Source organism: Myotis myotis, unplaced genomic scaffold, assembly GCF_014108235.1.
Source record: "Myotis myotis isolate mMyoMyo1 unplaced genomic scaffold, mMyoMyo1.p scaffold_m19_p_7, whole genome shotgun sequence".
Classification (NCBI taxonomy): domain Eukaryota; kingdom Metazoa; phylum Chordata; class Mammalia; order Chiroptera; family Vespertilionidae; genus Myotis; species Myotis myotis.
In genome coordinates this window covers 86,916,986-86,944,963 of record NW_023416379.1, presented here as the reverse complement: position 1 = coordinate 86,944,963, position 27,978 = coordinate 86,916,986, and the positions used below count along the sequence as shown (strand labels likewise).

Genomic DNA, 27,978 nt, shown 5'->3' with positions numbered 1-27,978 from the left:
TGTGACGCGACGGCTGGGCGAGCCGAAGGCCTGGAGGGAGCGGGGGTGGGACCGGACCGCCGGAGCGCAGGGCCGAGCCTGCTCCTCTCTCGCAGAGCACGTGGACGCTCAGCCCGGGGTCCCACCTCTCTCGCGGGTGTCGGACTCGCTCCAGCCGCGGCGCCCTCCGTTCCGCGGCAGCCGGCGGAAGTGCGATGCCGGAAGTTGCGTCATCCCCGTGCGCGGGCAGCGTCCGCGGTCAGGCCGTGCGGAGCGTGGAGCTGCTGCTATGGCTTCCAGCGGCGTCGGCGCGAGCGCTGGCGGCTCGGCAAGTGAAGCTCCCGAAATCCCAGACAACGTGGGAGATTGGCTGCGGGGCGTCTACCGCTTCGCCACCGACAGGAATGACTTCCGGAGGTAACGGAGCCGCAGCCCGGCCCCAGCCCTCCCTCCGCGCCCGAGCACAGAACCCGCCGCAGTGCCTGGGCCCGGGCTGGCCCTCCGGGGGCCTAGACCGCCCGCGTCCAGGTCTCTTCGTGACGGCCGTGGTCTGCCGAGGGCCTTGCTCGGCGAGTTCCGGTGCGGCGGCAAAAGCCTTGTTTTCAGTTACCCGGTTGTCTGGAGAGTGTGACCCTGACCGGGGGGAGGGGGGTGCGGGGGGCGTGGACCCGGGAAGAGGCGGCGCCAGCACCCAAACGGGCTGTTCGGCCCCAGATGAGTGCTTCATTGGTCTTTGCATCTGACCTCTTATTAGACAGACACTCAGTTAAATAACTGGGTGGGTCTTGGACAGGCCGCCGCGTCATGATGTGGCGATAGTGATCAACGCTCCCGCGGTCTAGAAGTGTTTGCCTCCGGGAGGTTTTTCCAGGTGCTGGCGGTGGGACCACAAGGTTAATAGAATAATTCTTTTTCCAGGAACTTGATCCTCAACTTGGGACTTTTCGCTGCAGGAGTTTGGCTGGCCAGGAATTTGAGTGACATTGACTTAATGGCACCTCAGCCAGGGGTGTAGCCAGATAGGTAAGCAGGTAACCACTGTCTGTGTGTCATGAGAGGCAGGGAGAAGCCATCGTTTTATCAACTATCCACAAAATGGAGGGGAGAGACTTGATGTAAAACCTTTGGCCGCTGCCTAGTTACGTGTGTTTCCATGTTAGAAGGAATTTGAGTACCCATTTCCCTGCAGTGCGTTTACATTTCTGCTTTCACTTGCCACCTCCTGTTCTGTTGTCTGATTGCAGACACATGGAACCCGAGATGTACTTGAACCTCCAAACACCGAGCTTCCAGTCTGTGACCATCACAAGACTTTCCCTGATAGCAGCTGAAGTTTGATTCACATGGCTACCTTCCCTTCCCTGCCTGCTTCCCTTCGCCGGGTCTACGCAGAATTCATTCTCTGGTCAGCAGTCAGGCTTCAGCTGAAGTGTTGTCCTCTGTTTTGTAAAGTTCTGTACATAATTCCTAAGTTTCGGTAGAGAGTGATCTCTGCTCTTTTCTTGAGGAATAACCTGATGGTATTTTAACAATTATCTGAAATAAAGACTGCACACAGACAGCCATTTTTTGTTTTTTTAATAAGAAACTTCAGCTTACAAAAACAAGGTGTAAAAAGTTGATCTACAAAAATCATAAAAACATGATTTATATTTCACACACGAGATAGGAACAAGCCCAAACACGGTTGTGGCTTGCTTCATATTAAAAGAAAAAAAGGAATGGAAACTGTAGCCACCACTCACTGATGTTAACATAGCTGAAGCTTACTGAGGAATTTCCATTTTTGAGCGTTACTAGGGGAAGAATCCTTTTGGTGTTGCATAGCATGTTAATGCTCCAGGTGGGTTTTCCAGGCACCAGGGAGGCATTGTTTCTGTAAGAGAATGGGATTTATTGGTGGAAAGGGCAGTGATCGGCAGGTGGAGGCTAGGTGTTAAGTAAGCCTGGGTGATGGGCACTGAAGTGAGCATCTGTCTCTTTGAGAAAACGGCTTCCTTCACAAGGAAATATGTGTTTTCTGACACTGAAACTCAGTCGTGTTGCCGCCCAGGAGCTTGGAGTCTTTGGAAATGGGATCTGTAATGAACTGGCCTGGAAGACTCATGTAGGAGAGATGTGGAGATAGTGACACGTTCCCCTTGACAACTTTTTCCTAGTTGATTTACTTTACTAGGGATTTAAAAAATACTGCTTTTCTGTGCCAAGTGTCTTAATGGAACTGGTATGGGATAAGGGAATGAATGGGAAAGGCGGGTCAGCGTAAATGTACCGCAGTGGTCTAATGGTTATGGTTGACAGATGTTGTCTCTAGCAACCTGTTCACTAAAGGTAAATAAGACCAAATAATTCCTCTTGACCCTGCTGGCATAAATCTCATTAAGAAAGCTGTTTGAGAATTAGATTTTTAATATATTTTCTTTTAAAAAGCACTATTCCCTTGTATTAACTAGTAGGTCCCATTTGTTAAAAGGAGGGAGTTTGAGCCAGTGAATTCAGGGCTGTGGCTGGCTTAACATGAAACCATGAACCTTTAATAGTCTACAGTGGGACCACAAAGGATTTGATAGATTTGTATCTTACCAGGTGTTAAGATGAGGAAGGGTCACATATATGAGAGCAAGGCTTAAGTTTGAAGCCGTCAACCCCAAAATGGTGACCAGGAAGGAAACTTTTATGCCACAGCATAGGTCTAAGCCCTTCCCACCTGTGTCAGGCCACTGCTAAGACCAGTATGAGCACCTCCTGTTCTTTATAACAGTGAAACTTACATCCTTGAAGTCTGCTACCAGATCTCATAATTGTGAACAGTTCTATTTCATAAATGTTTTCAAAGTTAAAAATCAAAACCCAGCCAGGCTGGTGTGGCTCAGTGGTTGAGCATTGGCCTATGAATCAGGAGGTCAGTTTGGTTCCTGGTCAGGGCACATGCCCAGTTTTTGAGCTTAATTCTCAGTAGGGGGGCATGTAGGAGGCAGCAGATCAATGCTTCTCTCTCATCATTGATGTTTCTATCTCTTCCCCCTCCCTCTCTCTGAAATCAATGTTTTTAAAAAATCAAAATCCAGTAAAATTAAGATATAGTAGCTTTCAAAAGCATTGAAATTTCACTCAATTTGATGTCTTCTATTGTATGTCAATTGAAAGTAAACTTATTTTTAAAAATGTTTTAGCTTCAAGTAATAGTGTTCACTGTTGGTTGGTTTGTAAAGCCATATGCTGATAAGGTAAAGTTTGATTTAAACTGGCTTAATTCCTCAAAGTGATAAGACTAGCAAATAAAGCTACCAAATTTACAATTTCAAAAATCGAGGTGAGTAATCATTCTATGAATGAAAGTGCTGCTTTCACCATTCCAACACAGCATTTTCCCCAAAGGAAATCAGGTTTACATCCTGTCAGTTTTCAGCCCTGGCTAATAACACAGTACAGTGGGGCCTTGACTTAGGAGTTTAATTCGTTAGAAGACCGAGCTCGTTAACTCAAATTACTCAATCAACTCAATGCAAAAAATCGGCTGAGAGACAGCTGGTATTGCAAAAAACTCGTTAGTCGGGACACTTGTAAGTCAAGGCCCCACTGTACTATGAAAATCTCTTACACTTCCTACTTAGATTTTAAATGGAAACTTGCCAGTAGAGTAAGTATGGAAAGAGTCTACAAAAATGACCATTTACCTCAATGCTGTAGTAGCTGTGTGGACTTAGGGCAGTGTGGATGGAATGAGTGCACAGTGGTTAGAGTCAGCCCTACACCAGGAGAACGGTTAACTTAAATGTGAAAGATACAAACTAAATCACAGTCATATTGGAAGGCGCTGCCGGCAGCAGTGCTGACTTGAGAGAATCCGAGCCACCGGGGAGATACACAGTTGCCTGGTAAAAAATTAAGTGGCCATGGGAGGTTTTACTCCAAAGATACAACCTCCTCACCTAATGAAGCCAGTAGTTAAGTGGAGAGACCCAATTATTAAATGTGCTTTGAGTGGTGAGCTTTTTAGACACCCTTTGGTGAAGTCTCATGAGCTCAGTGGAAACCTTAAGGGCAGCGTGAAAGGACACGCAGTAAACAGCACCAAGGTGAGCAGGCTGGGTCTCACCTTCCACAGCCACTCAGCACCATCCCAGCCGGCGCCTGCCGGGAAAGGGCTGTGGCAGGTTCTTTAAGCCTTCTCTTTTGCAAATCACACAGTGCACTGGCTTGCCTTACAACCTAAATCAAAGGTTCACATACAGGGGACTGTTCCACACTGCTTTCTGAAATTTTCTGCAAAAGAAATTTAGAATTAAGGTAGTATTTCAAGGGTCCCATTTTTGTTTGACTCCTACCATAAACTGCCCAGCATTAGAAAAACAAAAAGGCCTTTTCTGAACATTTGTGCTCTCCCAACCAGCTGGAAAAGCAGCCTTCCGCTCCTAAGATATAACCCAGATAGGGGAATAGTATATGGTTAAGAAGGGTGGCCCTCCCAGCCTGAGTGAAAAGGCTTGAGTTAATGTTTTGAACATAAAAGGGGGGTGGTGAAAAAGAATGGAATATACAGTCTGCCTTGGAAAGCAGACATTTCGTGAATAATCACAGAAATTTTGAACATTACAGTAAAACTTCAGATCTTGCTGGTAAGAACAATTTGCTTTCACACATGAGACATGAAACACTTTTAAAAAGTCTGATACCAAATGTCCTTTACACTATACAGACCAATATGTCACTTGACAAGAAGGATTCCTTTCCCTTAATCTTTTCAATCCCATGCAAACCATAATTGGGTACAAGGCACCAAATTTTATGAATTATATAAAATTAGTTCACAAAGCTTTATCAGTAAGAAAACAAACTCCATTTCTCCTTCCCTGCCTGCCCACCCACATCCCACCCTCCACACCCAACCAGTTTTCCTTCTGCACTACTGTCGGCCTCTCTCAGGCTTATGCTGGGGCCTCTAGGGCCATGCCCACTGCCAGCCAACTCACCCCATGAGTTCTTGCAATAGGACAGAACTGTAAGCCAGAGAAGGGAACTCAGATGCTCACTTACTAGAAGCCTTGTCATTAAAAACAAAAATAAACTCTGCTATTGAGTCCATAGGACACATTAACACTTCTACAGTTTCCAATTTTATTCATAACATTGAAAGAGACATCATCTGGAAATCTTTATGGTGTGGCACCACCCCCTTCAGTCTGAGGGGCTGGATCAAAGCTGGCAAGAGCTCTGCCCACCATTTAATAGAGCTTGTTTCTAGCTGTTGAGGGCATTCCTAATCTTTTTTACGCTAGTATGAATGCTCATCTCCGAGGCAACCACAAGTATGAAGGTCAAGCTAGACTGAGGTAAAAATCCTTTCTGAGGGCCAGGGTGCATCCATCTTGGCTGGCTACAACAGAAAGTAAACACACCAGCCAACTGCTAAGGGCTCTTGGAACAGGATGCTAACTACTTGTCTGGGAGAGAGCAGGTCCGCACGGTTCAGTTAAGAAAACTTGGGTTTGATTTGGCAGCATCTAGTCAACTTCTACCTGGTTCTTATTTTCTCCTCTTTTAGAATGTTTCAATTTAAAGATGCAACTAAGAAATTCATCTACTTCGAATATGTAAATAAATTAAAGGCAAAGGGACAGTTCCCTCACAACAGCCGTTGACTTCTGTAGCAGGGAACTCTTTAATAAAAATCTTCATAAATACTAACTTCTCAATAGCGTCTAGTGTTGCTGCCTCTGGTACCTGAGGAGTCTGCGACTGCAGGGGCACCTCCATGAATGTGCAGCTCAGTGAGGATTCTGATATGGGTGTCTATTCCAACTCACTTTGAACAATTTTGTTAATCTGATACAGGGGTGTTCAGCTAAGGTAAGCCCTTATTTTACAGTTTTAATCTGCTTAATATGCCTTATAATATTTGGTATAAAACTATTTCTAAAAATTAAATTTGAAGATCTTTTAATTTTCCATTAAATGTTCTTTTTTTTTTCTCTCAAATATTTCCCCCTGGACAGCCTGAGGGATGAAGTAGATGCTCTATTAGTTCTTCTCCATTTGTAAATTATCTTTTTCTAGAACAGTAAATATAGCATTCAATGAAAGATGAGGCACAATTTATATTTTCCTTTTCTTTTTACTCTCCCAGATTGTTTTTAGTTAATGGGCTTTTCTATTGCCACAAAAAGTCATACCAATCATTCCAACTTAAAAATGTGGATCTGGAGAGTATAGCTTCACATCAGAGCCTCTGGCAGCGTATGCAGCTGTGACACTTTAAAACAGTGTCAGGAGAAGGTGAGCCCAGGCCAAGCTTATACAAAGAAGCCTGCAGCAGACAATATAAACCAAACAGCATAAAAAAATGCCATACGCTATCGCTTCCAAATAAAAGCTAAATATTACAGAAACCTCACAGTGTTGGAAAAAGCAAGTGTAATTTAAAATATAGGAGCTCTCCCTTTCTTAGCAGGGTGAGCCATTTTCTTTCTGAATTTCCTCCATGTTTCAGTGCTGTCTGGCAGGTCCTAGGGGAAAGTTGATCTCAAAAGAGGTAAAAAGCAAATGCTCCAGATCTGCTCCAGAATGTGGCTCGTCGGTAGCGCTAACGCTACAACCCTTATTTGTTACCCTCTCTTTTTTCAGCTTCCCATCCCTCCCCAAACTCCCTTCCATATCTACTCCCTTCAAGTGACAACTCTACTTCTACCTGAATTGAAATGTTTATATGACATACTCAGTCAAAAGATGAGCATTCATATGACAAGCTGAGGCAGCCTACAGCAATCCCACAAGAGTTTCGGTTTGCCTTCACGTGTACTGGTGAGCCTTAAGTGAAGGATTAAGAAGGGAAGTTCAGTGGTGCCTGATGAAGAGGAAGGTCTCCATCTGGGCTATTTCATTCCACTTAGAAACCCCATGTAGAAAGGTCTCTTTTGCTAGCACTGGAGTAAAGGCCCCGGCACCTTTGCTTTCTCTGGTGGACTCTGTGGCTGGGTAAAGAAACAGTAAGGATGATCAGATTTGGGAGGAAACAAGCCAGAGCCACCAGCAGTATACTCTTCAGACATTTGGGGGACAGCTTCCTAAGCCCTTGGAAAGCAAAATTTCCCAAACTTTGTGGTGACAGTAATGTTCTAGCCCTCCAGGAGCAAGAAAGAAGCTGCGAGCTAAGAAAAGCTACATGCTGCACCAAGTGGGATCAGGTGACAGGCATTCAGATAAGCCCTGGACCACTGGCTATTAAACTAAACCCTAGACCAGTGGTTCTCAACCTGGGCTGCACATTAGAATCACCTGGGAATCTTTTTAAAATCCTGATTTCTGGGCCCCATCCTCCGGAAATTCTGTTTCTTTGTTATGGGGTGAGGCCACAACATGAGTAACAAACAGAATTCCCGGAGGATGAGGCCCAGAAATGAGGGTTTTAAAAAGACTCCCCGGTGACTCTAACGTGCAGCCCAGGTTGAGAACCACTGTCCTAGACCTTGACCTGAACCAGGGATTCACTAGCGGACTGAGTAGCCAGGAGTGTCCTTAGGCTACGCAGAACATGTCCCGAGCCAGTTTACTGCTTCCCTATATGAACCTCTCCTTTAGAATGAAGGGATGTTCATGCCAGTCTCAGAAGCCCCAGGGAAGGTATGACACGGGAAAAAACTCCCATTTTGCATGGGGAAATTTGCTCCGTGCATCTCATTCCACTCTTTAAGTCTGCAAGTTTTCAACCCCTGAAGATAACTTCCTTTGTAGGAACAATTCCTTAGACTTCACCTCAGAACCAATCCCATCAGGAAAGCTGCTAGCCCAGGGCCCCCCTCATGTGCTTTGTCCTGGACTGCTTACATCAGGAGGATTCTTCTGGTGCTGCAAGGAGGCCCTGATTAGCAGGGGAATCACATAATGGAAAGAAAACATGGCTGCTCTCCTGGCTGGATGTGCTCAGCTTACTCCCTTTTTGCTCTACCCAGATCCCTCTATATTCAGAAGTAACTGATGAAGCTTCATACAAGTTACTACTTTTGATTTGTTTTATCAAAGGAGGGACTTTCCAAATCCATTCAAAACAAAGTGACTACATATTTTATGATAGCATATGAGTCACCTGCTACCTCTGCTCTAGACCCAGTAAGGCAAACCCAGTAAACTGTTCCTGCAGTAAACCTCATTTCCTATCAGGAAAGATGTACCGACACCAATAGTTTAAAAGCAAGCCAGTCTGTGATCTGTGCCTCCCTTTCAGGGGAAGGTCCGTGGTCTGCCCTCGTGGTTGTTGCTGGGCTGCACCTGAGCTTGGAGGTGGGTTTCGGGGGTTTTTGCATGGCCCTGAACTGTTCTTTGAGTGTAAAAGAGGATGTAGGCTTGAGTTTTGCACACGTCCTCGACATTGCATACATTCAGCTTTGAGTCATTGCAGTGGACCCAAAAACCTAGGAAACCAAAGGAAAGAAAGAGTAAATGACTACCAACTTATATTTCCAATCAGCAGGCAAAACCAGGAGATGAAGAAAGGGACAGAGAAGTGTGAATAGAGCCAACCCTTGACTATTGGTGGTGGTGATGGTGGTGGTGGTGTGGAGTGCAGGGGAGACAAGTAAATGAAACCAGGAGACTTCCCTGTAACCACTAGCTTTAACCCCACCAAACCCCACAATACTGCTTACAATATCACCTGACTGGAATTTTTATCCTTATTTTAGTCAGACTTTTTCATTCCCCATTAGGGCCTTCCACAAAGACAGCCAAGAGACTGAGGGCGAAGAGAGGGGAAAAGGATGATGATGAAAGGGGATATGTAAATAGAGAGGCGTGATAAAGGAACATTTAGAAGGAATAAAAAGGTTTTTGTTCATAGGCTCACTCTGGCTGCCCCAAGGGCTGAGGGGTTCAAGATCAGTACACTGCTGAAAAGACCTCAGCAGCGCACCTGCCCCAGCACAATAGATGGGAGGCTCTGCCCTCGGGACAAGGACTGAAAACTTGGGAGGGGCCCTTGTATCCCCACACCTCCCATGGTAAGGGATGTAGTAAGGATATAGTGAATACGCAGAAAATGTCCTCAACTTGGTTATAAGCCGAGGCTAGTGAGATTCATGCAATACCTCCATGAGGCTAGATGGGTCATACAATTTCTGCATAACCAAAAAGGAAACAGGTCTGCAGCAGATTAATAATAATGATAACCTCTAACATTGAGCATAATGTGCTAGGCACCATGCTAATAAGAACTTTTATATGTGTCAGTTCTTGTTAATTTTCAGAATAATCTCATGTTATTATTTAGTGATTTATCAACAATTTGAATTAAACTTCCATAATTCTTCCAACTGGATTTACATGTATGTATTATCCTACTAGAGATGAAAAGGAAAGCAATGAAATGTGGACAGACCACCCTTTTCCGTGTCCCCCACCCTACAGAGTAAAGCGCACGCACCTCCCTCTGTGTTGTAGCAATAGGCTGTGTAGTGTCCTGAGCCAAACCCTTTCCCGTGATGCATGACCACTGCGGAGAGATCATAGGCAAAGGTCTCTTTGTCAAGAGAGGAGAGCATGTCCCTGCAGCAGTAAGGTTCCATGGTTAATACCTGGTCAAAGACGACATGGACCCCAATCTTCTCTCGGTGATTACGGCCAGACCACCTAGAACATAGATATAAACTTATCAGTAAAAGGTGGCATAAGTGATCATAGATAGAGGTAGGCAGAACTGAGAACTGAGAAAACTTAACCTTCAGCTTTGGTTTTCACATTAATAGAACGGTAGTAATTACTGTCCACATATACTTCTGGTGAATGTTCCATGAGGTACTCTGAAGCTACAGATCCCTGAAGAAGCAATTCAGGCAATAATCTTTTATAGTTTACTGCCTGCCCTTTTCACAGATTCTCTCATACTTTATTCTGAAGATGACTCTATATAAGCCAAAGTGAGGCTAGAAAACCTTCAAGCACAGACACCTGGTGCAGGTTAGCCAATTAAAAGGGGCCATGAGAGCAGCAGCCCAACATCTTGTCTCACTGGGCATGACTCATTTAATCTCCACGGAAAGCACAAGGTCCCCAAGGAGCCTGCGTCCCCTCCCAACAGCAAAGACATTTGCCCTCACCATTTGCCTTTGAAGCAGCCGTTCCTACAGTTCACAGCCACGTGGGACACCCGAGAGCAAGCTCACCTGAATCTTTTAAGGTGCAGCCGGAGGACCTGAGGTAGTCTGTAGATCATTAACTGCTTTCTAGCTTCACTCAGAACAAGGGGTTTTGGATTGGATTTTCGTCGTTTGCCTATATGGTTTGGGAAGGTATAAGACAGACTGTGAGGGATCTCATTCTCTCCTAGCTGTGGCAGACAATGACTTGCCACTCAATATGCATTCTTCTTATGTCTTAGTATTTGAACCTGAATTTTATTTGGGGCAGCTCTACGGCCCTCTGTAGGACTGCATTTCCCAGCCCCACATGTCTGCATGCTGTGCCCATGGGAGTTCTAGCCCAGATAAAAGGAATGATTGTGTGGTACTCTGGGGATGGCAGCTTAAAGAAGGCTGACTCAGTTGTAAGGTGCATCCTTTGTCCTTACCACTGTTTGCAACTGTTGTAATTGCCCTTGGACCATGAGGTAATTTTGAGGATGAAGATCTGAACTTAGGTAGTAAAGCTGAAAGATGGGAGGAGCTTGGATCGCCAACAACCATGCAAGCCCCGGAAGGTCTTTTGGACTTTATTATATAACAGAAGGAAAAAAATTACTTCTCATTTTAAGTTATTGTTATTTGATCTGACTTACCAGCAACTAAACCTAATCCTGATACTTTTACTTTCAAATGTTTGCCATCAGCAATTTCCAAAATTGGTATGGGTTTAGGATGGTACACTCCTGATATCATGGGCTTATTAATGGAATATAATACAAGATAACTGCAATAATATGCACAGAGGCACATGTTAGGGTTCTATGCCTTTACTAGTAAATATGTATTTATAACTTAAATTATGATGCACCATAATATAAACTTAAAGGCTTTTTGTTTTCATCAGAAAGGCCTAATTCTATTTCCTGTTCACAGCTAGTTGTATGCTATTGGACAAGTTATTCAAATTCTGAATCTCAGGTTGCTCTCCTGTAAAATGGGGAATGCTGCATGTATTTCAGGCTTAAAAAAAGGTAAGAGGATACAGTATTACTAAAGGACAAAGTATTTACACAGATTTTTCCCCTCCAGCATGATATGCTTGTGGCATATACAAATATTTAGAAAATAACCTTTTCTGGTTTAATATTTTTATGCTGTACCTAGTTTCTGAAACATGTTTCTTGGATAAAAGCACACTGTTGGACATGCTGGACAAATTCACCCAGTCCAAAGCAGAATCAGTGTTCAGACTTCAATTTTGTTTCTAAAGCCACTGAATTTTAGGATATGCATTTTTTAGTTACAGCAAATAAACAATGGAAATAAAGTTCTCTTATTGTCCTTTAGAAACCTTCTCTATAACTATTTACCGATGACTGCTCTGCTATTAATTAAATCGGTGAATGGATGGGAATGTAAAATTAGTAGTCCACTTGTGCTGCTTGCTGATTGTCTCTGAGCTGTGGATATCATGGTCTCAGTGTCTGAAGAGCTTGGGATCTGATTCCAAGTCCTCTCTAGACCACTCGTGAAAGGGAGCAAATCACAAGCAGATGCCGTATCATGGAGCTTTCTGTGACAGTAGAATGTGGAGCTGTTGCTTCTCTAATAGACTGCCGCAGAATGAATGTGCCATCGCATTTAGTAGGGCTGGCGGTCATGATATGTGGAGGCATGAACAGAAAGAGAATTCAGAGCAGGGCCTGGCCTTACTTTACATTCCCATTCACCAGCAGATTTTAAAAATTATTGCAGCTCTGTCTGGTAACCCCGCAGTGACTGCCACTGTCAGCAGAGGGAGTGTGTGAGCTAAGATGAAGACCATTTAGAATCTGGCTTTGTTTCCCTAAAATGAAATTCACAAAGAAAAAGAAATTACTGATTCAATTGAGATTGATCAGTTCTGTCTCCATTTGATTAAGCTGGCCACACAGAGAGGTAGAAAGCTGACATTTTGAAAATTCACAAGCAAAAGATCAATTCATTTCATCCCTTTACCATAGCTTTCCTTCCCTGCTATTATTTGAACTTGCCTAGAGAAATCCTGGTAAACTGGAACATCTGGAAACCAGAAAAACAACCCTTTCTTGCAAAAATAAAAGTATTTCTTGCCTTATCTATCATGTCTGAGAATGATGAAATTAAAGCTGTTAACATCCTTTTGCTGTTCCTTACAAGTAAAAGGCTTATGAATCAATATTAAAAAACAAAACTGATACTGCTCTAATAAGATCATTTAAGTAACTGCCTTTATATATAATGGGAAACAGGTCATGTGAGTCTACAGTTAACCAAGTACAGCATTTCAATTTTTATTTTAAAACAGCAAAATAACATCAAGTATTACTTTTGATTTTTGTCCTGATACTTCATAGAGAACAGGTTTCCCACATTTGCTATTTTAATAAAACCATATGCAAATAATATATTAAGGTTTTTGTTCACAAAACTTGTATTATATGGCTGCAAGTTGATTTCTACATCTCTGCACAATCCATTAATTTTAATTTCCAAATCCTTATATGCCAAAAAACCCAAACATGAGCTTCTAAACATCTGCTCTGCATTTCCTCTGTATATGCTGAGTTAACAGAGTATTGAGCTTTAGTGTGGCAAGACAGGAGGGGCCCTGCATAAGATGCCCACGTAACCACATGGAAAAGGTCCCACTTTTTTTCTTGTTGTTAATCCTCACCCGAGGATATTTTTCCATTGATTTTTAGGGAGTCAGCGAGGGAAAGACAGAAACATCGATGTGAGAGAAACACAATTGGTTGCCTCGTGCACAAGCCCTGAACAGGGCCTGGGCCGGAGAGGAGCCTGCAATCAAGGTACACGCCCTTGACTGGAATCGAACCTGGGATGCTTTGGTCCACAGGCCAACGCTCTATCCACTGAGCCAAACCGGCGAGGATGAGTTCCACTTTTAAATTAACGCCACAAGCCCTGGCTGGGTGGCTCCGTTGTTTGGAGCATGGTCCCATACACCAAAATAGTTGCAGGTTTGATCCTTGTCGGGAGTGTACAGGAGGCAATCAATCGATGTTTCTCACATCAATGGTTCTCTCTCTCTCTCTTTCTCTCTCCCTCCCCCCCTATCTATTTTTTGATCAATCAATAAAACATATTCTCGGGTGAAGATTTAAAAAAATTAAACATTTAAAATTAATGTCATGATAGAGAAATACTTCCTTTTGACGGCCTCCAAAATGCCAACCTTTCAAGCATGTGAAGAAACAAGTGCAGAATGTACTTCCAGAGAGCAATGCACCCTATGATTTGCTTCCTTGATCTTATTGTGCAGACCTGCACCACTACTCCTAACACTTTAAATCTACAAATTCAATACGAAAGTACACTTTTCTGATGCCACAGCCCTCCAACAGGCTATGCCACCTGAACTTAAATAAGATCTGTCAGATTCTACATTCATGAGTTTCATGAAGACCTCTGCAGTACTATGAAGTATTCACATTCTTAGAGTCCCTATTTCAGGATCCATATGTTCAAATGCCTCCCAAAATAACAGCTAATGTCAATCACAGCAGAAGTCAAAGGAGGCACCACTCCTAGGTTTGTTTAAAAATATTTTTATTTATTTTTAGAGAGAGAAGAAGGGAGAGAGAGAGAGAGAAACATCGATATGAGAGTGACACATCGATCAGCTGCCTTCTGCATACCCCCTACCAGGGATCGAGCCTGCAACCCAGGCATGTGCCCTGACTGGAAATCGAACTGGCAGCCTTTTGGTGCACAGGATCATGCCTAACCAATTGAGCCGTATCAGCCACAACGGTTTTGTTTTTTAATATATAATGTCCATATGCTTATTTTCAGTAAAACAGGAAGAAAAAAATCTTTAAAACATGCTTTAGAACCACTCAATATTATCAGTATTACTTTTGACTAAAAGGGGCAAAAAAAAGCACCTTAAACTGATATTCCAGTCGCACACCCCCACTCTCCCCTCCAGCCCCGGCACTCACTGTTACACTGGTCACAAGCGTAGACTCTCCCTTCCAGGGCCTCTGTCTCTGTGAACTTGGCCAGCATCTCAGTGAGCAGGCACTCTGTTTGATTCAAAGGGACAAGCCCCTTTTCTATGCAGTGATAGCGTTCAGGGAACTCCAGGGACAGATCCCAAAAGGGCTCAATGGTGTTGGATTTGTAATTGCATGATATACATGTGACCTAGAATGAAAAACATGACTTACAGGTTATATAACTCCATTCTTCCCACATATGTTTTTGCTTGTTTTATACAAGACACATAACTTGATCAAAACTAAGTATACAGTCTTAAAAAATATTTTATTTGTAATATTAAATAATAAATATAACTTTAAGAGAATTAGAGCATGCTACTTCTGTATATATTTCTAACTATGTAATGCTAGCTGGAACTGGAAAACCATCCGGCACAGAGGTTATTACCTACACCTTTCTCTCTTCTCACCCAAAGCATGCTCTGCCAGACTCAATGCTGTGGTACAGACAGCAAGTTATCAGGGAATCAGTCTGAGATGGAGAATTTGCAGATTCCTGTCTGCTTTTCTTATCCTCACACTCCTTCCTCTTCCAGACTTTGCTCCTTCCATGCAATCCTAACTTGCCTCTCTTTTTGCCTCTGGTTCTTGCAGCATCCCTACACTGATCCCTGTGTCCACAGAGCCTCAAAGTACCTTGTGATCCGACCTCCTCAGATGCACCTTTACAACCTTCCCAGATGTACCTTTGTCCTGATTCTTCATAGAGAACAATTTACTATTTTAAATTGTTTTCTACAATTTACTTTGACCCTCAATGGATAAAGTAAATGCCCATAAATACTCCCCTTTCAAATGCGAAAAGCTTAAATAAACTTTCTCTTCCCATCCTACACATCATTCTTTTAAAACCCTAAATGCCAAGACACAAACCTCAGTAGCATAGTATAGAGGTTTTACTTGAATCTCTTAAATTGCCCACCTTTTTAACTTTAAAAATTCTCTTTCTGCATAGTCTCACAATAAATATTCTCTTTTTGCATATTCCCACAATAAAAATTCTCTTTATGCATATTCTCACAAAGCCTTATCTATGAGTCACTGCTTCTGTCTGTACATGGCTGAAGACCCAGTAAATGAAAGGTGATGGGGAACAGGAGGGAGGCTTGTTTAGGCCTTTGGCATCCTCCTAGCCACTCCCCTTCCATGTGTGTAAAGAATATCAAGTTAGTAAGAATACATACCCTTTCAAAATATCATGGAACCAGGGTTACAGGCAAACTGTTCAGTTTCCTAAAACTGATCAAAGATGTCATGCCAACCATGGATACTTAATTATAAAGAGAATATTAGATTATCCATATCATCATTAAAGGGTAAAGACATTCATTAAAAATGAAGCGATATAACAAGTTACACTGAAAATCTGCCCAGAAAGAGACAGGAGGCAAGTTCACCAACAAGGCCATCACAGTGTATAGTACAATGAAAGGTACAATGGCCACCCTCCATTATGAATAATTATAGCCATTGTTGGTTACCCCATTAACCCAACAACCTGCAGGAGGCACTCACGAGAAGCCCAAATGCTAACATACAAGCTTCCCTCCAATGTGATGGGTAGAGTTGGGGTTAGGATGGACACACACCTACCTGACTGAGTAGCTGCCCGTGGAATATGGTGTTCACCACCTTTAAGACCTGTTTGGTGAGCTTCCTCTGGGAGAAGGGGATGAGGATCCGGCGCGTTGTGCCCTCCGACTCGAGTTCCTGCTGCACTTTGTGCAACAGCTCGCAGAGAAACTCCTGAGCGTCCTGCTGGTCGTAGCCGCGAAAGGCAGGGATCAGACTCCACACGGAGTGAAGCATGGCGAAGGGCGACACCAGGGCCCACTTCCCGGACCACATGACTCGGAAAAGGGTGTGCAGTTCATGGCAGAGGGAGATGTGCTTTGAGCCGGGCTCCTTGTTCTGGATGAGTTCGAGGCTCTTGGTGATGGAGGCGCCGCCATTCCAGAAGAGACCATCCCGCTCACAAGACTCAGCCCTGTGGCTCCTTGGCGACAGCTCGGTGGCTGAGCTGCTGGCCAGCTTGCCCGCGAGCGGGGCCTTCCCGTTGGCGGCTCTGTTAAAGAGCTGTTCCGTTTTGGAAGGGTCGAGGTTCAGGAAACACTCTCGGAACTTCTGGAGGTGGCTGAGCACCTGCAGGATGGAGTTCATGTAGCAGGTGTTGCCCAGGTTGCGCAGGCCAGTGACGCCCGGAGCCACCGCCGGCGCCCGGCGTGGGGGCCGCCTCCGGGCGGCGGGGCGCTGGGCAGCGGCGCGGGGCGTGTGCAGCAGCAGGCGTGCGCTCTTGCGCGGAGGGGCGCTGGCCAGCTCCTCCAGCAGCCGCCGCTTGACCTCGAGCCGCCGCTGCCTCGCCGCCTCCTTCTTGCGCTCCAGGGCCTCCTCCCGCCGCTGCTCCTCCAGTCTTGCCTGGCCGCGGGAGCTCTTCTCAAACCAGAGCCGCAGCGTCTTGGCCAGCAGGCGCTGGCGCCGGTACCACAGAGCCGTGAGCATCTGCGGCTGTCCCTGAGGAGTGCGTGGCGGCGGGGACGTGTCCTCGCCCGAGGCCATGGACCGCAGAGTCCGACCTCGCCTCCCCGGCAGGTCCTGCTTCTGGCCCCTGACCGCCAGGAGAGCGCTTCTCAGCAGCTTCAGGTCCCCCTCCGGGTTATCATTGAGCACGTAGTCCTTGCACAGGTAACAGAACACATAGAGATCCCGGACCTCCATGGCTAGTGGGTGTCCAGTCTCTTCGAAGTGTTTCAGGGCGTGGTCCTCAATGTAGCGACCGCAGGCCACGTGCGAGCACTTGAGACAAGCCCACACCGACTCCGTGGTGGTGCACTCCCTACAGCACCACTTCTGAGGGTTCAGGATGGAGTGGTCCTGGGCCAGCCGCAACCGCCCTACATGTTTGCATCTATCCATGTCTCACAGAAGGCTCCACTCTTTCAACCTGGCACAACAGGCCCCCCAAAAGAGAGAGAGAGAGAGAAATAAAAGCTTTCAGCAAAATATTTTCCTAGAAAAAGGCTTGCTACTGGCATTTTCAACTCAATGCTTATTAGGTTTCAATTCAAAATTGGTTCCTTTCGAAGTTTTTTAAAAAGTAAAGCAAATTTAGTATGGAATGAGAATTACAGAAAGACAGTTAAGTCCCCTAAAAACGAAGAATTATAAAATACAGGGGGAAGGGCCTACCACCAATTTAAAACTTCAAATTTTCTAAGCCTGTTTTAATTCTTGGCTATCAACTGATTTTTATATGAGGCTGATTTTGTGTTCCTTAGGAAAGTCATTACCCTTATTTCACATGGCACCCAACTGGTCAACAAGGGAAAGAAACTTGTGTTCTAAACCATTTCTGAAATGATGATGTCCTGGAGGGAATACTAATCACGATTCTGGTTGTATGAAGGGACAGGTCTAGCTGTTCTGTCTCAGTGGGTGGACAGAGCTTTGGCCTGGAGACTTGGTCCCCAGTTGGATTCCCAACTTTGGTTGCAGGTTCCTCCCCCGCGGGGGCCCTGGTCGGGGTGTGCAGGAGGCAACCAATCGATGTAGTTCCTCAACCACCTGTGAGCATCAGAATTCCCTAGGGTACTTATATGTACAGATTTCTGGTCACGACCCCAAATCTGATGAATCAAGAGTCTGGGGAGGGGTCTGAAATCTGCATTTTAAACAGGGTCTACAGATGATTCATTTGTACATTAAAACCTTAAAACAGCTGCACTAAATCTAGTAAATTATATAGGAATGAAGAACTCCTCATAGAAATCAAAGAAAGAACTGTTTTTCTCAAAATCTTCCAGTTAGACCAGCAATGTCCCAAAGAACTTGTTGCAATGGTGGAATGTTCTTTATCTGCACTGCCCAATACTGTACTAATCAGCCAACTGAGCACTTGAAATGTGGCCAGTGAGACTGAGGGACTGAACTTTTAACTTTATTTACTATTAATTAATTTAAATTTAAAAAGCCACATGTAGCTAGTAAGTGCAATATTAGATAGCACAGACTTAAATGTACCAGGACATACTATCTTTAGCTCACTCAGCTTCTCTTTTTGTTTTCTTTCCTGTGAAAGGTTCATTACTCACTGAATCATAGCAGAATAGCTTCTTATAACTCAAAACTTGGCAAGTCCCCATATTTTAGCCAATGGGAGGGCTGATGTGTCTTTAGGAATTTAATTGCTACTGAGATCACATGAAACACAGCACAACTTCAAATCCTACAGAGAATACTTCCGTGAATGGGAATACAGCAACACAATACCAGAACACGGAGGCCTTAATGAAATCAACTCCTGTGTTAGAAAAAATATGCTGGAATAACTAAAAGCCAAAGTAGAAAAACACTAAAAGACCACTCCATACTCTCTCCATGGAGAGCCATCAAATGGAAAGTGCGCTCTGGAAACACTTTCTTCTGATTTCATTTTCTGATCTATAAATTTGCTGATCACGCACATCCTTTCCTGCACAGCCCTTTTCCCATTACAAATCTGTCGCGGGGACTTCCTAACCTGCCATATGGCAGAGTAAACCCATTCAGGGGAACACCGGGGTACTGTGCACCTCACCACACTGATTTCAGCTGGGCAGACTAGCTTCTCTAGAGGAAAACATATCTGATCATAAAATGGAAATCACCCAAAAGTGACACACAAAAAAGAAGCCACCTTAATCAACACACAAAATAGAGAATAAGCAGAACACAGTATCTCAGGTTACTCAGTCCAAGAAAGACAGCATGTTCCACTTTATTTAAGAACAAGGCCTAATACCCACAGGCATAAAGGAGCTCTATTTTACATTTTTCTGACATGTACACCTTTTCCAGTGTGACGGGCACCCAAAACCCGAAGGAGATAAACTTGCAGTGTAACTGGGAAAGAACATGATGTGCTTTTAACTGTTCTCGGTCATTAGGTAGATCAGAAACTTTAAATAAATGTCTTGCACACCTTGGATCTGTCTGTATATAAAGTAAACCTGATAAAATATGAATGTTTGCTCCCTTAATTACCACAGTTTTATTTTAAAAATCGGAATCAACTGGAGCTAAAAACTATGATTATTTAAAAGTATCATACTATGGTTATTATCTCTAAAATAATAAATTAAAAGAAGATAAAATCTTTTCAATTCTTCCTTTCTGTTCTGATGAGAAATTTCTAGATTTATCACGTCATTGAAAAAATTCTGTATGAGATGACTGAACACTATAATCATTCAAAAATCTATAGCTTGAAAATATGATTTGTCCTTTAATTGAACTATTCCAATTATTCTCAAATAGGAAATTTCTTAGCTCATCCTAAATGCATTTCTGCATCACTAGAAATAAAATTTCTGGGGGCGGGAGGGGAGGGGGGAAGGGGAGAATAAGCAAAAGCAAAATAGGAAAAAAAATAAAGAGAATTTATCTACTTTAAGGAAATTTCCATATCTTCTCTCTCATTGCATTAATTTCCTTTCAGTTCTTAACTAAGGACAGTGGAATAATCCTGCCTGGTCTTGGTGAGACCAAGTGGCATAAATTCCAGCTTCAGAGAGAGTAGACACTATGGTAACATGCTGACAGCCTTCATTTACATGAAAGAATACTAATTATGTGGTATCATCAACATCTGCGATTCTGCTCACTGCCATATGCGACAGCACAGGATATTTTAACCCTTCAACTTACTAAATGTGCCCTAAATTACATGTACCACAAAACCTGCAAAGATTACTTGAAGAGATACAGTGAATATATTTTTACAAATAACAAGTGCTAAAAAATGAATTTTATTTTTGGGTAACATTTTATTTCCAAGAGATATGAGAAAATATAACATAACATTAATAAAACAATTAAGAAAAAGGTTTTTTCAAATGACACAGAAATATTAAGATGCAATTAATAACCCTAAAGGGAAGAATGCTACCTTTTAGAATACTCTGTAGGGCTTTAAAAGGCTGTCTTATAAGAAAAATGAAACTAGCCTTTTGAATTTTTATAATATGGCTAAAATTAAAAAAACACAAACTAATAAAAAGTAGGGGCAGAGATGGACAGAGTGAGGATAGGGAAAGAAACTGCTCAGAAGGCCTTTGTGAAGGGGCAGTGTGGGGCTGGGGATGGCAAATGGGGTGCAGTGTCCTCCCAGGCTGCTGAACTTCCCTTCCCTCATTACTGTTCTCCCTGGGTGTGGGTGTGGGTGTGTGGATAAGAGATAATCTATAGGTCAGAGGGCAGCTCACAGACCCCTGGAGAGGCTGAGTTTTCTGACCTGAGAACTGGAATGGCCACTTGAACATCGGCTCTTGGCCACAGGTGATGGTATGCTGATGTGCTGGGTGTGCCAGAGCCTCGAGAGCCGTGATGTCACTCATTTGGTGTCAATAATCAAGTGCTGATGTTCAAGAATGAGTTTGTCTAAGCAACATATTTAAGGTTATGCCCATATGATAATGTCTCTTACTTGCATTAGTGCACTTTCTTCAATAAAAAAGGAGTAGAGTTCATCTAGGGGGCAGGGCTGCACACAACACCCTGGGTTCCTAGGGAAGGGGGGTATGCCTGCTGCAGAGCAGGGAAATGACAAACAGAACAACCAGCAATGCTTTTGCTTTGTACCCAATACCAACTTCTCTAACAAATGCTTTGCTCTGTATGGAATACCAGCTTCGCTGACCATGTAAGAGCCAGAGCTGGGCCACTCTATACGTTTGGTCTCTGTTCTTTTGTTTGCCTCCTTCCCCTCCAGGTATGGATACACTCAAGCCTCTCCTGTCAGGAGACAGACAGACCCCAGTTTGCCCTGCCTCTAGACCAGTGGTTCTCAACCTTCCTAATGCCGCGACCCTTTAATACAGTTCCTCATGTTGTGGTGACCCCCAATTTCATTGTTACAAACTGAACATAATTAAAGCATAGTGATTAATCACAAAAACAATATGTAACTATATATGTGTTTTCTGGTGGTCTTAGGCGACCCCTGTGAAAGGGTTGTTCGACCCCCAAAGGGGTCGCGACCCACAGGTTGAGAACCGCTGCTCTAGACTGTCCTTGATACTCTAGCTCTCCGTCTGCCTATTTATTTCTGACAAGTAGAATGTGCAGCTTCATGTTCCTCACAACTCACTCCTTAACACCTTCAATTCATGGAAACTATTTTCTCAAGAGGTCATTAGCAATTTCCTTACAGCTAAGTTCATTATTAGCCTCTTCTCAGTCCCCATCCGCATCTATTTGGCACTAGACACTGCACACATTCACTCCTGCATTTCAGGCTACTGTTCTCTTCTGGTTTTCTTCCTATGTCTGTAATCACACCTTCTGTTTCCATATGTGCCTTTCTTCCTTGAAATTTAGGCTTTCCTTAAGTTTCTGTCCTCGGCTCTCTTCTCAGTGATTTCATCTATTTCTAGAACGTCAAGTATCGTTTTTATTAGATAACTAGAGGCCCAGTGCATGAAATTCATGCACCGGGGAGGAGGGGGGGGGGGTGTCCCTCAGCCCAGCCTGCACCCTCTCCAATCCGGGACCCCTCGGGGGATGTCCGATTGCCGGTTTAGGCCCAATCAGGCAGTTGAACATCCCTCTCACAATCCGGGACCGCTGCCTCCTAACTGCTCGCCTGCCTGATTGCCCCTAACTGCTTCTGCCTGCCAGCCTGATTGCCCCCTAACCACTCCCCTGCCTGCCCGATCACCCCCAACTGCCCTCCCCTGACAGCCTGATTGCCCCCAACTGCCCTCCCCTGACAGCCCGATCACCCACAACTGTCCTCCCCTGTCAGCCCGATCACCCATAATTGCCCTCCCCTGCCATGACCTGCCTCCTCCGCCAGGATCCACCTCCGCCCTCCCCTGCCAGCCTGATCGCTCCCAAATGCCCTCCCCTGCCAGCCCGATCACCCACAACTGCCCTCCCCTCTCAGCCCGATTGCCCATAATTGCCCTCCCCTGCTGCAACCTGCCTCCTCCACCAGGATCCACCTCCTCCACGCTGTGCGGAGCTGTGGGACCCCCAGGCCTCACCATGCAGAGCAGATGCCGGGCCCCACCTAGGCTGTGCACATGGCCATCTTGTGGTGGCCATCTTGTAATGACATTGCACACAAGGGCCACCTAGGCTTTTATTAGTATAGAGGCCCGGTGCACGGATTCGTGCAGCAGTGGGTTCCCTCGGCCTGGCCTGTGGGGACTGAGCTGAAACTGGCTCTCTGACATCCCCCAAGGGGTCTCAGATTGTGAGAGGGCAAAGGCGAGGCCGAGGGACCCCACTGGTGCATGATCAGGCCAGGGAGGGATTGCGGGAAGGCTCCAGGGCATGTCTGGCCCGTCTCGCCCAGTCCTGATCGGCCACACCCCAGCAGCAAGCTAACCTACTGGTTGGAGATTCCGCCCCCGTGGTGGTCAGTGCACGTCATAGTAACTGGTCGAATGGTTGAACAAGTGGTCGGACACTTAGCATATTTGGCTTTTATTATATACGACTAGAGGCCCAGTGCACGACATTCATACGCTGGGGACTGTGGGGGTCCCTCAGCCCGACCTACACCCTCTCCAATCTGGGAGCCCTCAGGGGAGCCCTCTCCAATCAGGGAGTTTCTGTCTGTCTTTGCAGTCATATGAGCGAATTGTCTGAGACCCCAACTCAGTTTGGTTTGTTGCTCACAGAATAACAGAGGCATTTTTTCCCTCTTTGCTTCATTGGTGGAGATTTCCTGGAATTTTTAGGATACCTTCCCTTTAATTTTTCCTAGGCACTCTGATTTTACTTATGTCTCTCACCTTTGTTTTCTCTCCATCCCCACCGCAACAGTAGCTTGCTCCAGGCTCACTTTGCTCTATTGCCTAGGACCGTGGTCGGCAAACCGTGCCTCACAAGCCACATGCGGCTCTTTGGCCCCTTGAGTGTGGCTCTTCCACAAAATACTGACTTCTGCGCATGGGCCACGAAATTTCAATCGCACTGTATGTGCGCGCCCACACGTGGTATTTTGTGGAAGAGCCACACTCAAGGGGCCAAAGAGCCGCATGTGGCTCGCAAGCTGCAGTTTGCTGACCATGGGTCTAGGACAGCCGTGGGCAAACTACGGCCCGCGGGCCGGATCCAGCCCGTTCGGCTGTTCTATCCGGCCTGCGGAGCCGAAAGAGCAGAGGGTTCTCTTGCTCTCCCCTCCGCTCCTTCACCAGCAGTGTTAACATGTATTAGTTCACACAAACACTCCATCCATGCTTTTGTTCCGGCCCTCCAGTCCAGTTTAAGAACCCATTGTGGCCCTCGATTCAAAAAGTTTGCCCACCCCTGGTCTAGGAGATCTGTCTGCCACCAGAACTACGATTCCCGGCATTCTTGTGCTCCCCGTGCTCTGGGCTTCTGCTTCTGGTCCTGGGGCATCCACCAGAACTACTATTCCCAGAATTCCTGGTGCTCCCTGCGCTCTTGGTTTTCCCTTCCTGCTCTGTCTCCATCCCATGGCCTCCCACTCTGCCAAGTCCTGCAAATCGCCAGCTCTCCCTCTCTGCTCTCCACCTGGTGACTTGTGGGGAGCGACCAAGGGAGCCACGTCTCCCCAAGCCACTGGCTCTCCCGCTCTGCTCTCCGCCCGGCGCCTGTGTATGCAAATTAATCTGCCATTTTTTGTTGGGTTAATTTGCATAGTCACTCCTAATTGGCTGGTGAGTGTAGCGAAGGGATGGTCAATTTACATGTTTCTCTTTTATTATATAGGACTAGAGGCCCGGTGCACAAATATTTGTGCACTCGGGGGGTGGGGGGGCCCTCAGCCCGGCCTGTGCCCTCTCGCAGTCTGGGACCCCTCGGGAGATAACGACCTGCTGGTTTAGGCCTGCTCCCGGGTGGCAGAGGGCAGGCCCAATCCCTAGGTGCAGCCCCTGGTCGGGCTCAGAGCAGGGCCGATTGGGGAGTTGGGGTGCCGCCCCGTCATGCACAGAGCAGGGCAGATTGGGAGGTTGTGATGCCACCCTCAGTCACGCTCAGGGTAGGGCCAATTGGGGGGTTGGGGCACCGTCTCCTGTCACACTCAAGGCAGGGTCGATGGGGAGGTTGCGGCGCCACCCCGTCACGCACAGAGCAGGGCCAATCAGGGGGTTGGGGCGCTGCCCCCATCACACACAGAGCAGGGCCCATCAGGGGGTTGGGGCGCTGCCACTCTCACACTCAGGGCAGGGCCGATGGGGAGGTTATGGCTCTACCCCATCACACACAGAGCAGGGCCCGTGGGGGTGGGGGGTTGGGGAGCTCCCCTCTATCAGGCACAGAGCAGGGCTGCTCAGGGGGTTGGGGCCCTGCCCCCTGTCACACACAGAGCCGCAGGGCGATCAGGGGGTTTGGGCGCTGCCCCGTCACGCTGAACACGGTGCCGGGAGGCATATTACCCTTTTACTATATAGGGTAGAGGCCTGGTGCATGGGTGGGGCCGGCTGGTTTGCCCTGAAGGGTGTCCTGGATCAGGGTGGGGGTCCCCACTGGGGTGCCTGGCCAGTCTGGGTGAGGGGCTGAGGGCTGTTTTCAGGCTGGGAGTGACTGAAGTTCCCAACCGCTCCTTTTTTTCTTTTTTTTTCTGGGATCAAGCCAGCAACCTGGGCACATGCCCCGAACGGGAATTGATCAAACCGATGACCTCTTGGTTCATGGGCAGACGCTCAACCACTAAGCCACACCAGTCGGGTTAGATCCTTATTTGAAGAAACCAACTATAAAAAGATATTCTGAGATAACTGGGGGGGAAATGTTTTAAAATACTGCCTGCAGTGAAATATTACGATGTACGGAATTTGCTTTAAAATACTCTAGAACAGCGGTTCTCAACCTTCCTAATGCCGCGACTCTTTAATACAGTTCCTCATGTGGTGTTGACCCCCAACCATAAAATTATTTTCGTTGCTACTTCATAACTGTGATTTTGCTACTGTTATGAATCGTAATGTAAATATCTGATATGCAGGATGTATTTTCATTGTTACAAACTGAACATAATTAAAGCATAGTGACTAATCACAAAAACAATATGTAATTATATATGTGTTTTCCGATGGTCGTAGGCGACCCCTGTGAAAGGGTCGTTCGACCCCCAAAGGGGTCGCGACCCACAGGTTGAGAACCGCTGCTCTAGAAGGAAAGTGGCAGGAAGATAGATGAAACTAGACTGTCAAAACGTTCATAATAGTTGAAGCTAGTTGATGGGAATGTATAGTTCATTATACTGTTCTCTTTATTTTTATATTTGGTTATAAAGTTTCATAAAATTTTTAAGATGAAAAAAGCAAACAATATACTCTCTGATAGCAAGAGAAAACAACCATTCACAAATCAGACAAGTTATAAGACATCTTTCATCGCTATCATTTACCATCACTTCTAGCTTTTCTTTGAAATGCACTTTCCCCACTTCCCATAGACACACAAGAAATCGAAGCAATGCAGTTTTTCTCAACAGTGTTAGTCTTTTTGGTCTGAGCCTCAAGTATACCCTTTGGACTCAGATGGCAACTTCTTTGCAGCCTCCCAAAATTTCTTTCAATAACTTCACCAGATTTTTCCCCACAAAAATCTCCTGAGTATCTTTGTCTTTTGGGGACAAAAAGCCACTTTAGTCAGTCTGTTGAAAGGTTCTTGCTTAGTCTAATGATTTCTCTCTCTGAAACTCTGTCCTGTGTTGGGAAAGAAAAATCTCTAATTTTTTCACCGTTCTGCTTCTTCCTCACTAACTCTGATCATCCAGGTGGTAAAGAGCTCATCCTATGCTTTTCGTATTTATTTATTTTAAAAAAATCCTCACCCAAGGATATGTTTATTAATTTTTAGAGAAAGAGGAATGGGGAGAGGGAGGGAGGAGAGAGGGAGAGAAAGAAAGAGAGAGAGAGAGAGAGAGAGAGAGAGAGAGAGAGAGAGAGAGAGAGAGAGAGAGAGATCGACCAGCTGGCTCCGTAACTGACCCAACTGGGGATCAAACTTGCAGCCTAGGTATGTGTCCAGATTGGAAATCGAACCCACAACCTTTTGGTGTACGGGACGATGCTTCAACCAACTGTGCCACCCAGCCAGGGCTCATCCTATATTTTTCTAGGTCTAACTGATCACAACAAACGGTAGCACAAAAATTAAACTTTAAACAATCCGAATATTTTTGTTTCTCTCACCCCAGTCAGATGGTTACTCTCAGTCCACATGATGTTTAGTGAAGAAAATTTGGCCAGATATGTCCAATATAATACTCATAAACATCGACCAACAGGTTGATTTCCAGTTGAGACTCTGGAACATGTTTCCATAGAAATATTATGAGTAGCACCTGGCCCAGGTGAAAAGCCTTTTGAGCCCATGTGTCTATAGTGCAGTACTATAACACTCGTGCTACTACTATGGAAGCCAACTACCAAATGTGTTATTCTGAGAAGATTAATTCAAAGTTTCAACTTTAAATGCCAAGAACTGTCTTCCCAGCTGCAGTGCGATTGGGAATCTCCCTTCTCCCACTTTCCCCATATGGCAGCAGAGGGCTTCCCACACATGGCCATTTGTATGGAAGACACATACATACATTAGGAACTGCCGCACTGAGGAAAAAGGAACAATTTCTGTGAATAGAAAATAAATCTGACTAGAATTCACTAATGGGTCGTCAGGATTAGATGCAGTGTTGGTTATTTCAGTGGCTAAGGAATGGGAACTCATCTTCCTGATGGCCTGTTTCTTAAAATGATAGCAGTATATTTAGTCCCGTGTCCTCCCCAACAATACACCAAAGTGCATCTGAGAGGATGGATTTCCATCGTATTTTGCATGAATGGAGACATAACTTTTGAGCACTTTATTTCAAGAGCAAAGAAGACAAATGTCCAAAAAGAAGGGACCAAATACGAAGGGGTATTTGTTACATACACACAAAAGGAGAAAACGGGAAGCTACAGAGACACTCAAGCACTTCAATAGAGAACAGGGTAAATAAATTATAAACTGGCCATGCAACGGAGACTACCCGTAGCTTTCTGTTTTGTTTTTAGAGAGGCAGGGCTATGTGTTACACAATTCAAAATACAGTATGTGAAAAAAACAAATGGACAGAATGGGTATATAATATGCCATATGACTAACAATACTACACATACACAATCAACCTCTCTCTCCCTCTCCCTCTCTCTCTCTCTCTCTCTCTCTCTCTCTCTCTCTCTCTCTCTCTCTCTCTCTCTCTCATGCAACTAAGAGGATAAACAAGAAACTGGTAACACCACTTGTCCTGTGGTAGCAAAATGGGGGTGGAGATGGACAAAAAGGAGATTCAACCTTCGTGCCTTTGGGGGTGGAGAGAAGAAATCATGTTATCTATTTTTTATTTTTTTAAAATATATTTATTAATTTCAGAGAGGAAGGAAGAGGGAGAGAGAGAGAGAAACATCAATGATGAGAGAGAATCATTGATTGACTGCCTCCTGCATGCCCCCCACTGGGAATGGAGCCTACAACCTGGGCATGTGCCCTTGACCGGAATCAAACCTGGGACCCTTTAGTCTGCAGGTCAACACTCTACCCACTGAGCCAAACTGGCTAGGGCTGTTATCTATTTTTTAAAAAGTCACAACACTAAGGAGCCTGTTTCAACAATCTGAAAATTCAGGCATCAGCAAGATGACTGCAGATAAACACAGCATATATGGTTTTTTAATGTTTTCATTAGAAAATAAGATTTAGAGATAGGCAATCTGATGATATTTACTGTTTATGGAGAACATAAGGAATTACATTCTACAAGCACTAATCAATGGAAAAGGAACCCCCCTAACACTTTTTTCATAAGCTTATGACCCGCAAAGTGCAGACCTCCTTGGCTT

General features: G+C 45.1%; 2 protein-coding genes across 4 annotated transcripts in view; one reads left to right on the top strand and one right to left on the bottom strand.

The window, feature by feature from the left end:
- Positions 1–58: 58 nt before the first annotated feature.
- Positions 59–1,544, top strand: TOMM6 (translocase of outer mitochondrial membrane 6). Its single transcript, XM_036318311.1, has 3 exons — positions 59–396; positions 898–1,002; positions 1,224–1,544. The coding sequence occupies exons 1-2, from the start codon at positions 269–271 to the stop codon at positions 992–994; spliced, it is 225 nt and encodes a 74-aa protein (XP_036174204.1). The 5' UTR covers positions 59–268; the 3' UTR covers positions 995–1,002; positions 1,224–1,544.
- Positions 1,545–5,949: 4,405 nt separating this feature from the next.
- Positions 5,950–27,978, bottom strand: part of USP49 (ubiquitin specific peptidase 49) — a 105,773-nt gene continuing 83,744 nt past the window's right edge. For all 3 annotated transcript variants that reach the window (XM_036318309.1, XM_036318308.1, XM_036318307.1), the window contains 5 exons: positions 15,731–17,078; positions 14,078–14,282; positions 10,134–10,242; positions 9,395–9,600; positions 5,950–8,387 (listed from right to left, as the gene is read on the bottom strand). In XM_036318309.1, coding sequence (XP_036174202.1) covers positions 8,197–8,387; positions 9,395–9,600; positions 10,134–10,242; positions 14,078–14,282; positions 15,731–17,050 — 2,031 coding nt within the window. In that variant the 5' untranslated portion in view covers positions 17,051–17,078 and the 3' untranslated portion in view covers positions 5,950–8,196. The remainder of the gene's footprint in view (positions 8,388–9,394; positions 9,601–10,133; positions 10,243–14,077; positions 14,283–15,730; positions 17,079–27,978) is intronic.

What these genes read in the sequence shown, in the direction of transcription:
- TOMM6 (XM_036318311.1), top strand. Translation starts at nt 269, where the DNA reads ATGGCTTCCAGCGGCGTCGGCGCGAGCGCTGGCGGCTCGGCAAGTGAA. An exon ending in GACAGGAATGACTTCCGGAG is followed by an intron (nt 397 to 897) that starts GTAACGGAGCCG and finishes TTCTTTTTCCAG; the next exon opens with GAACTTGATCCTCAACTTGG.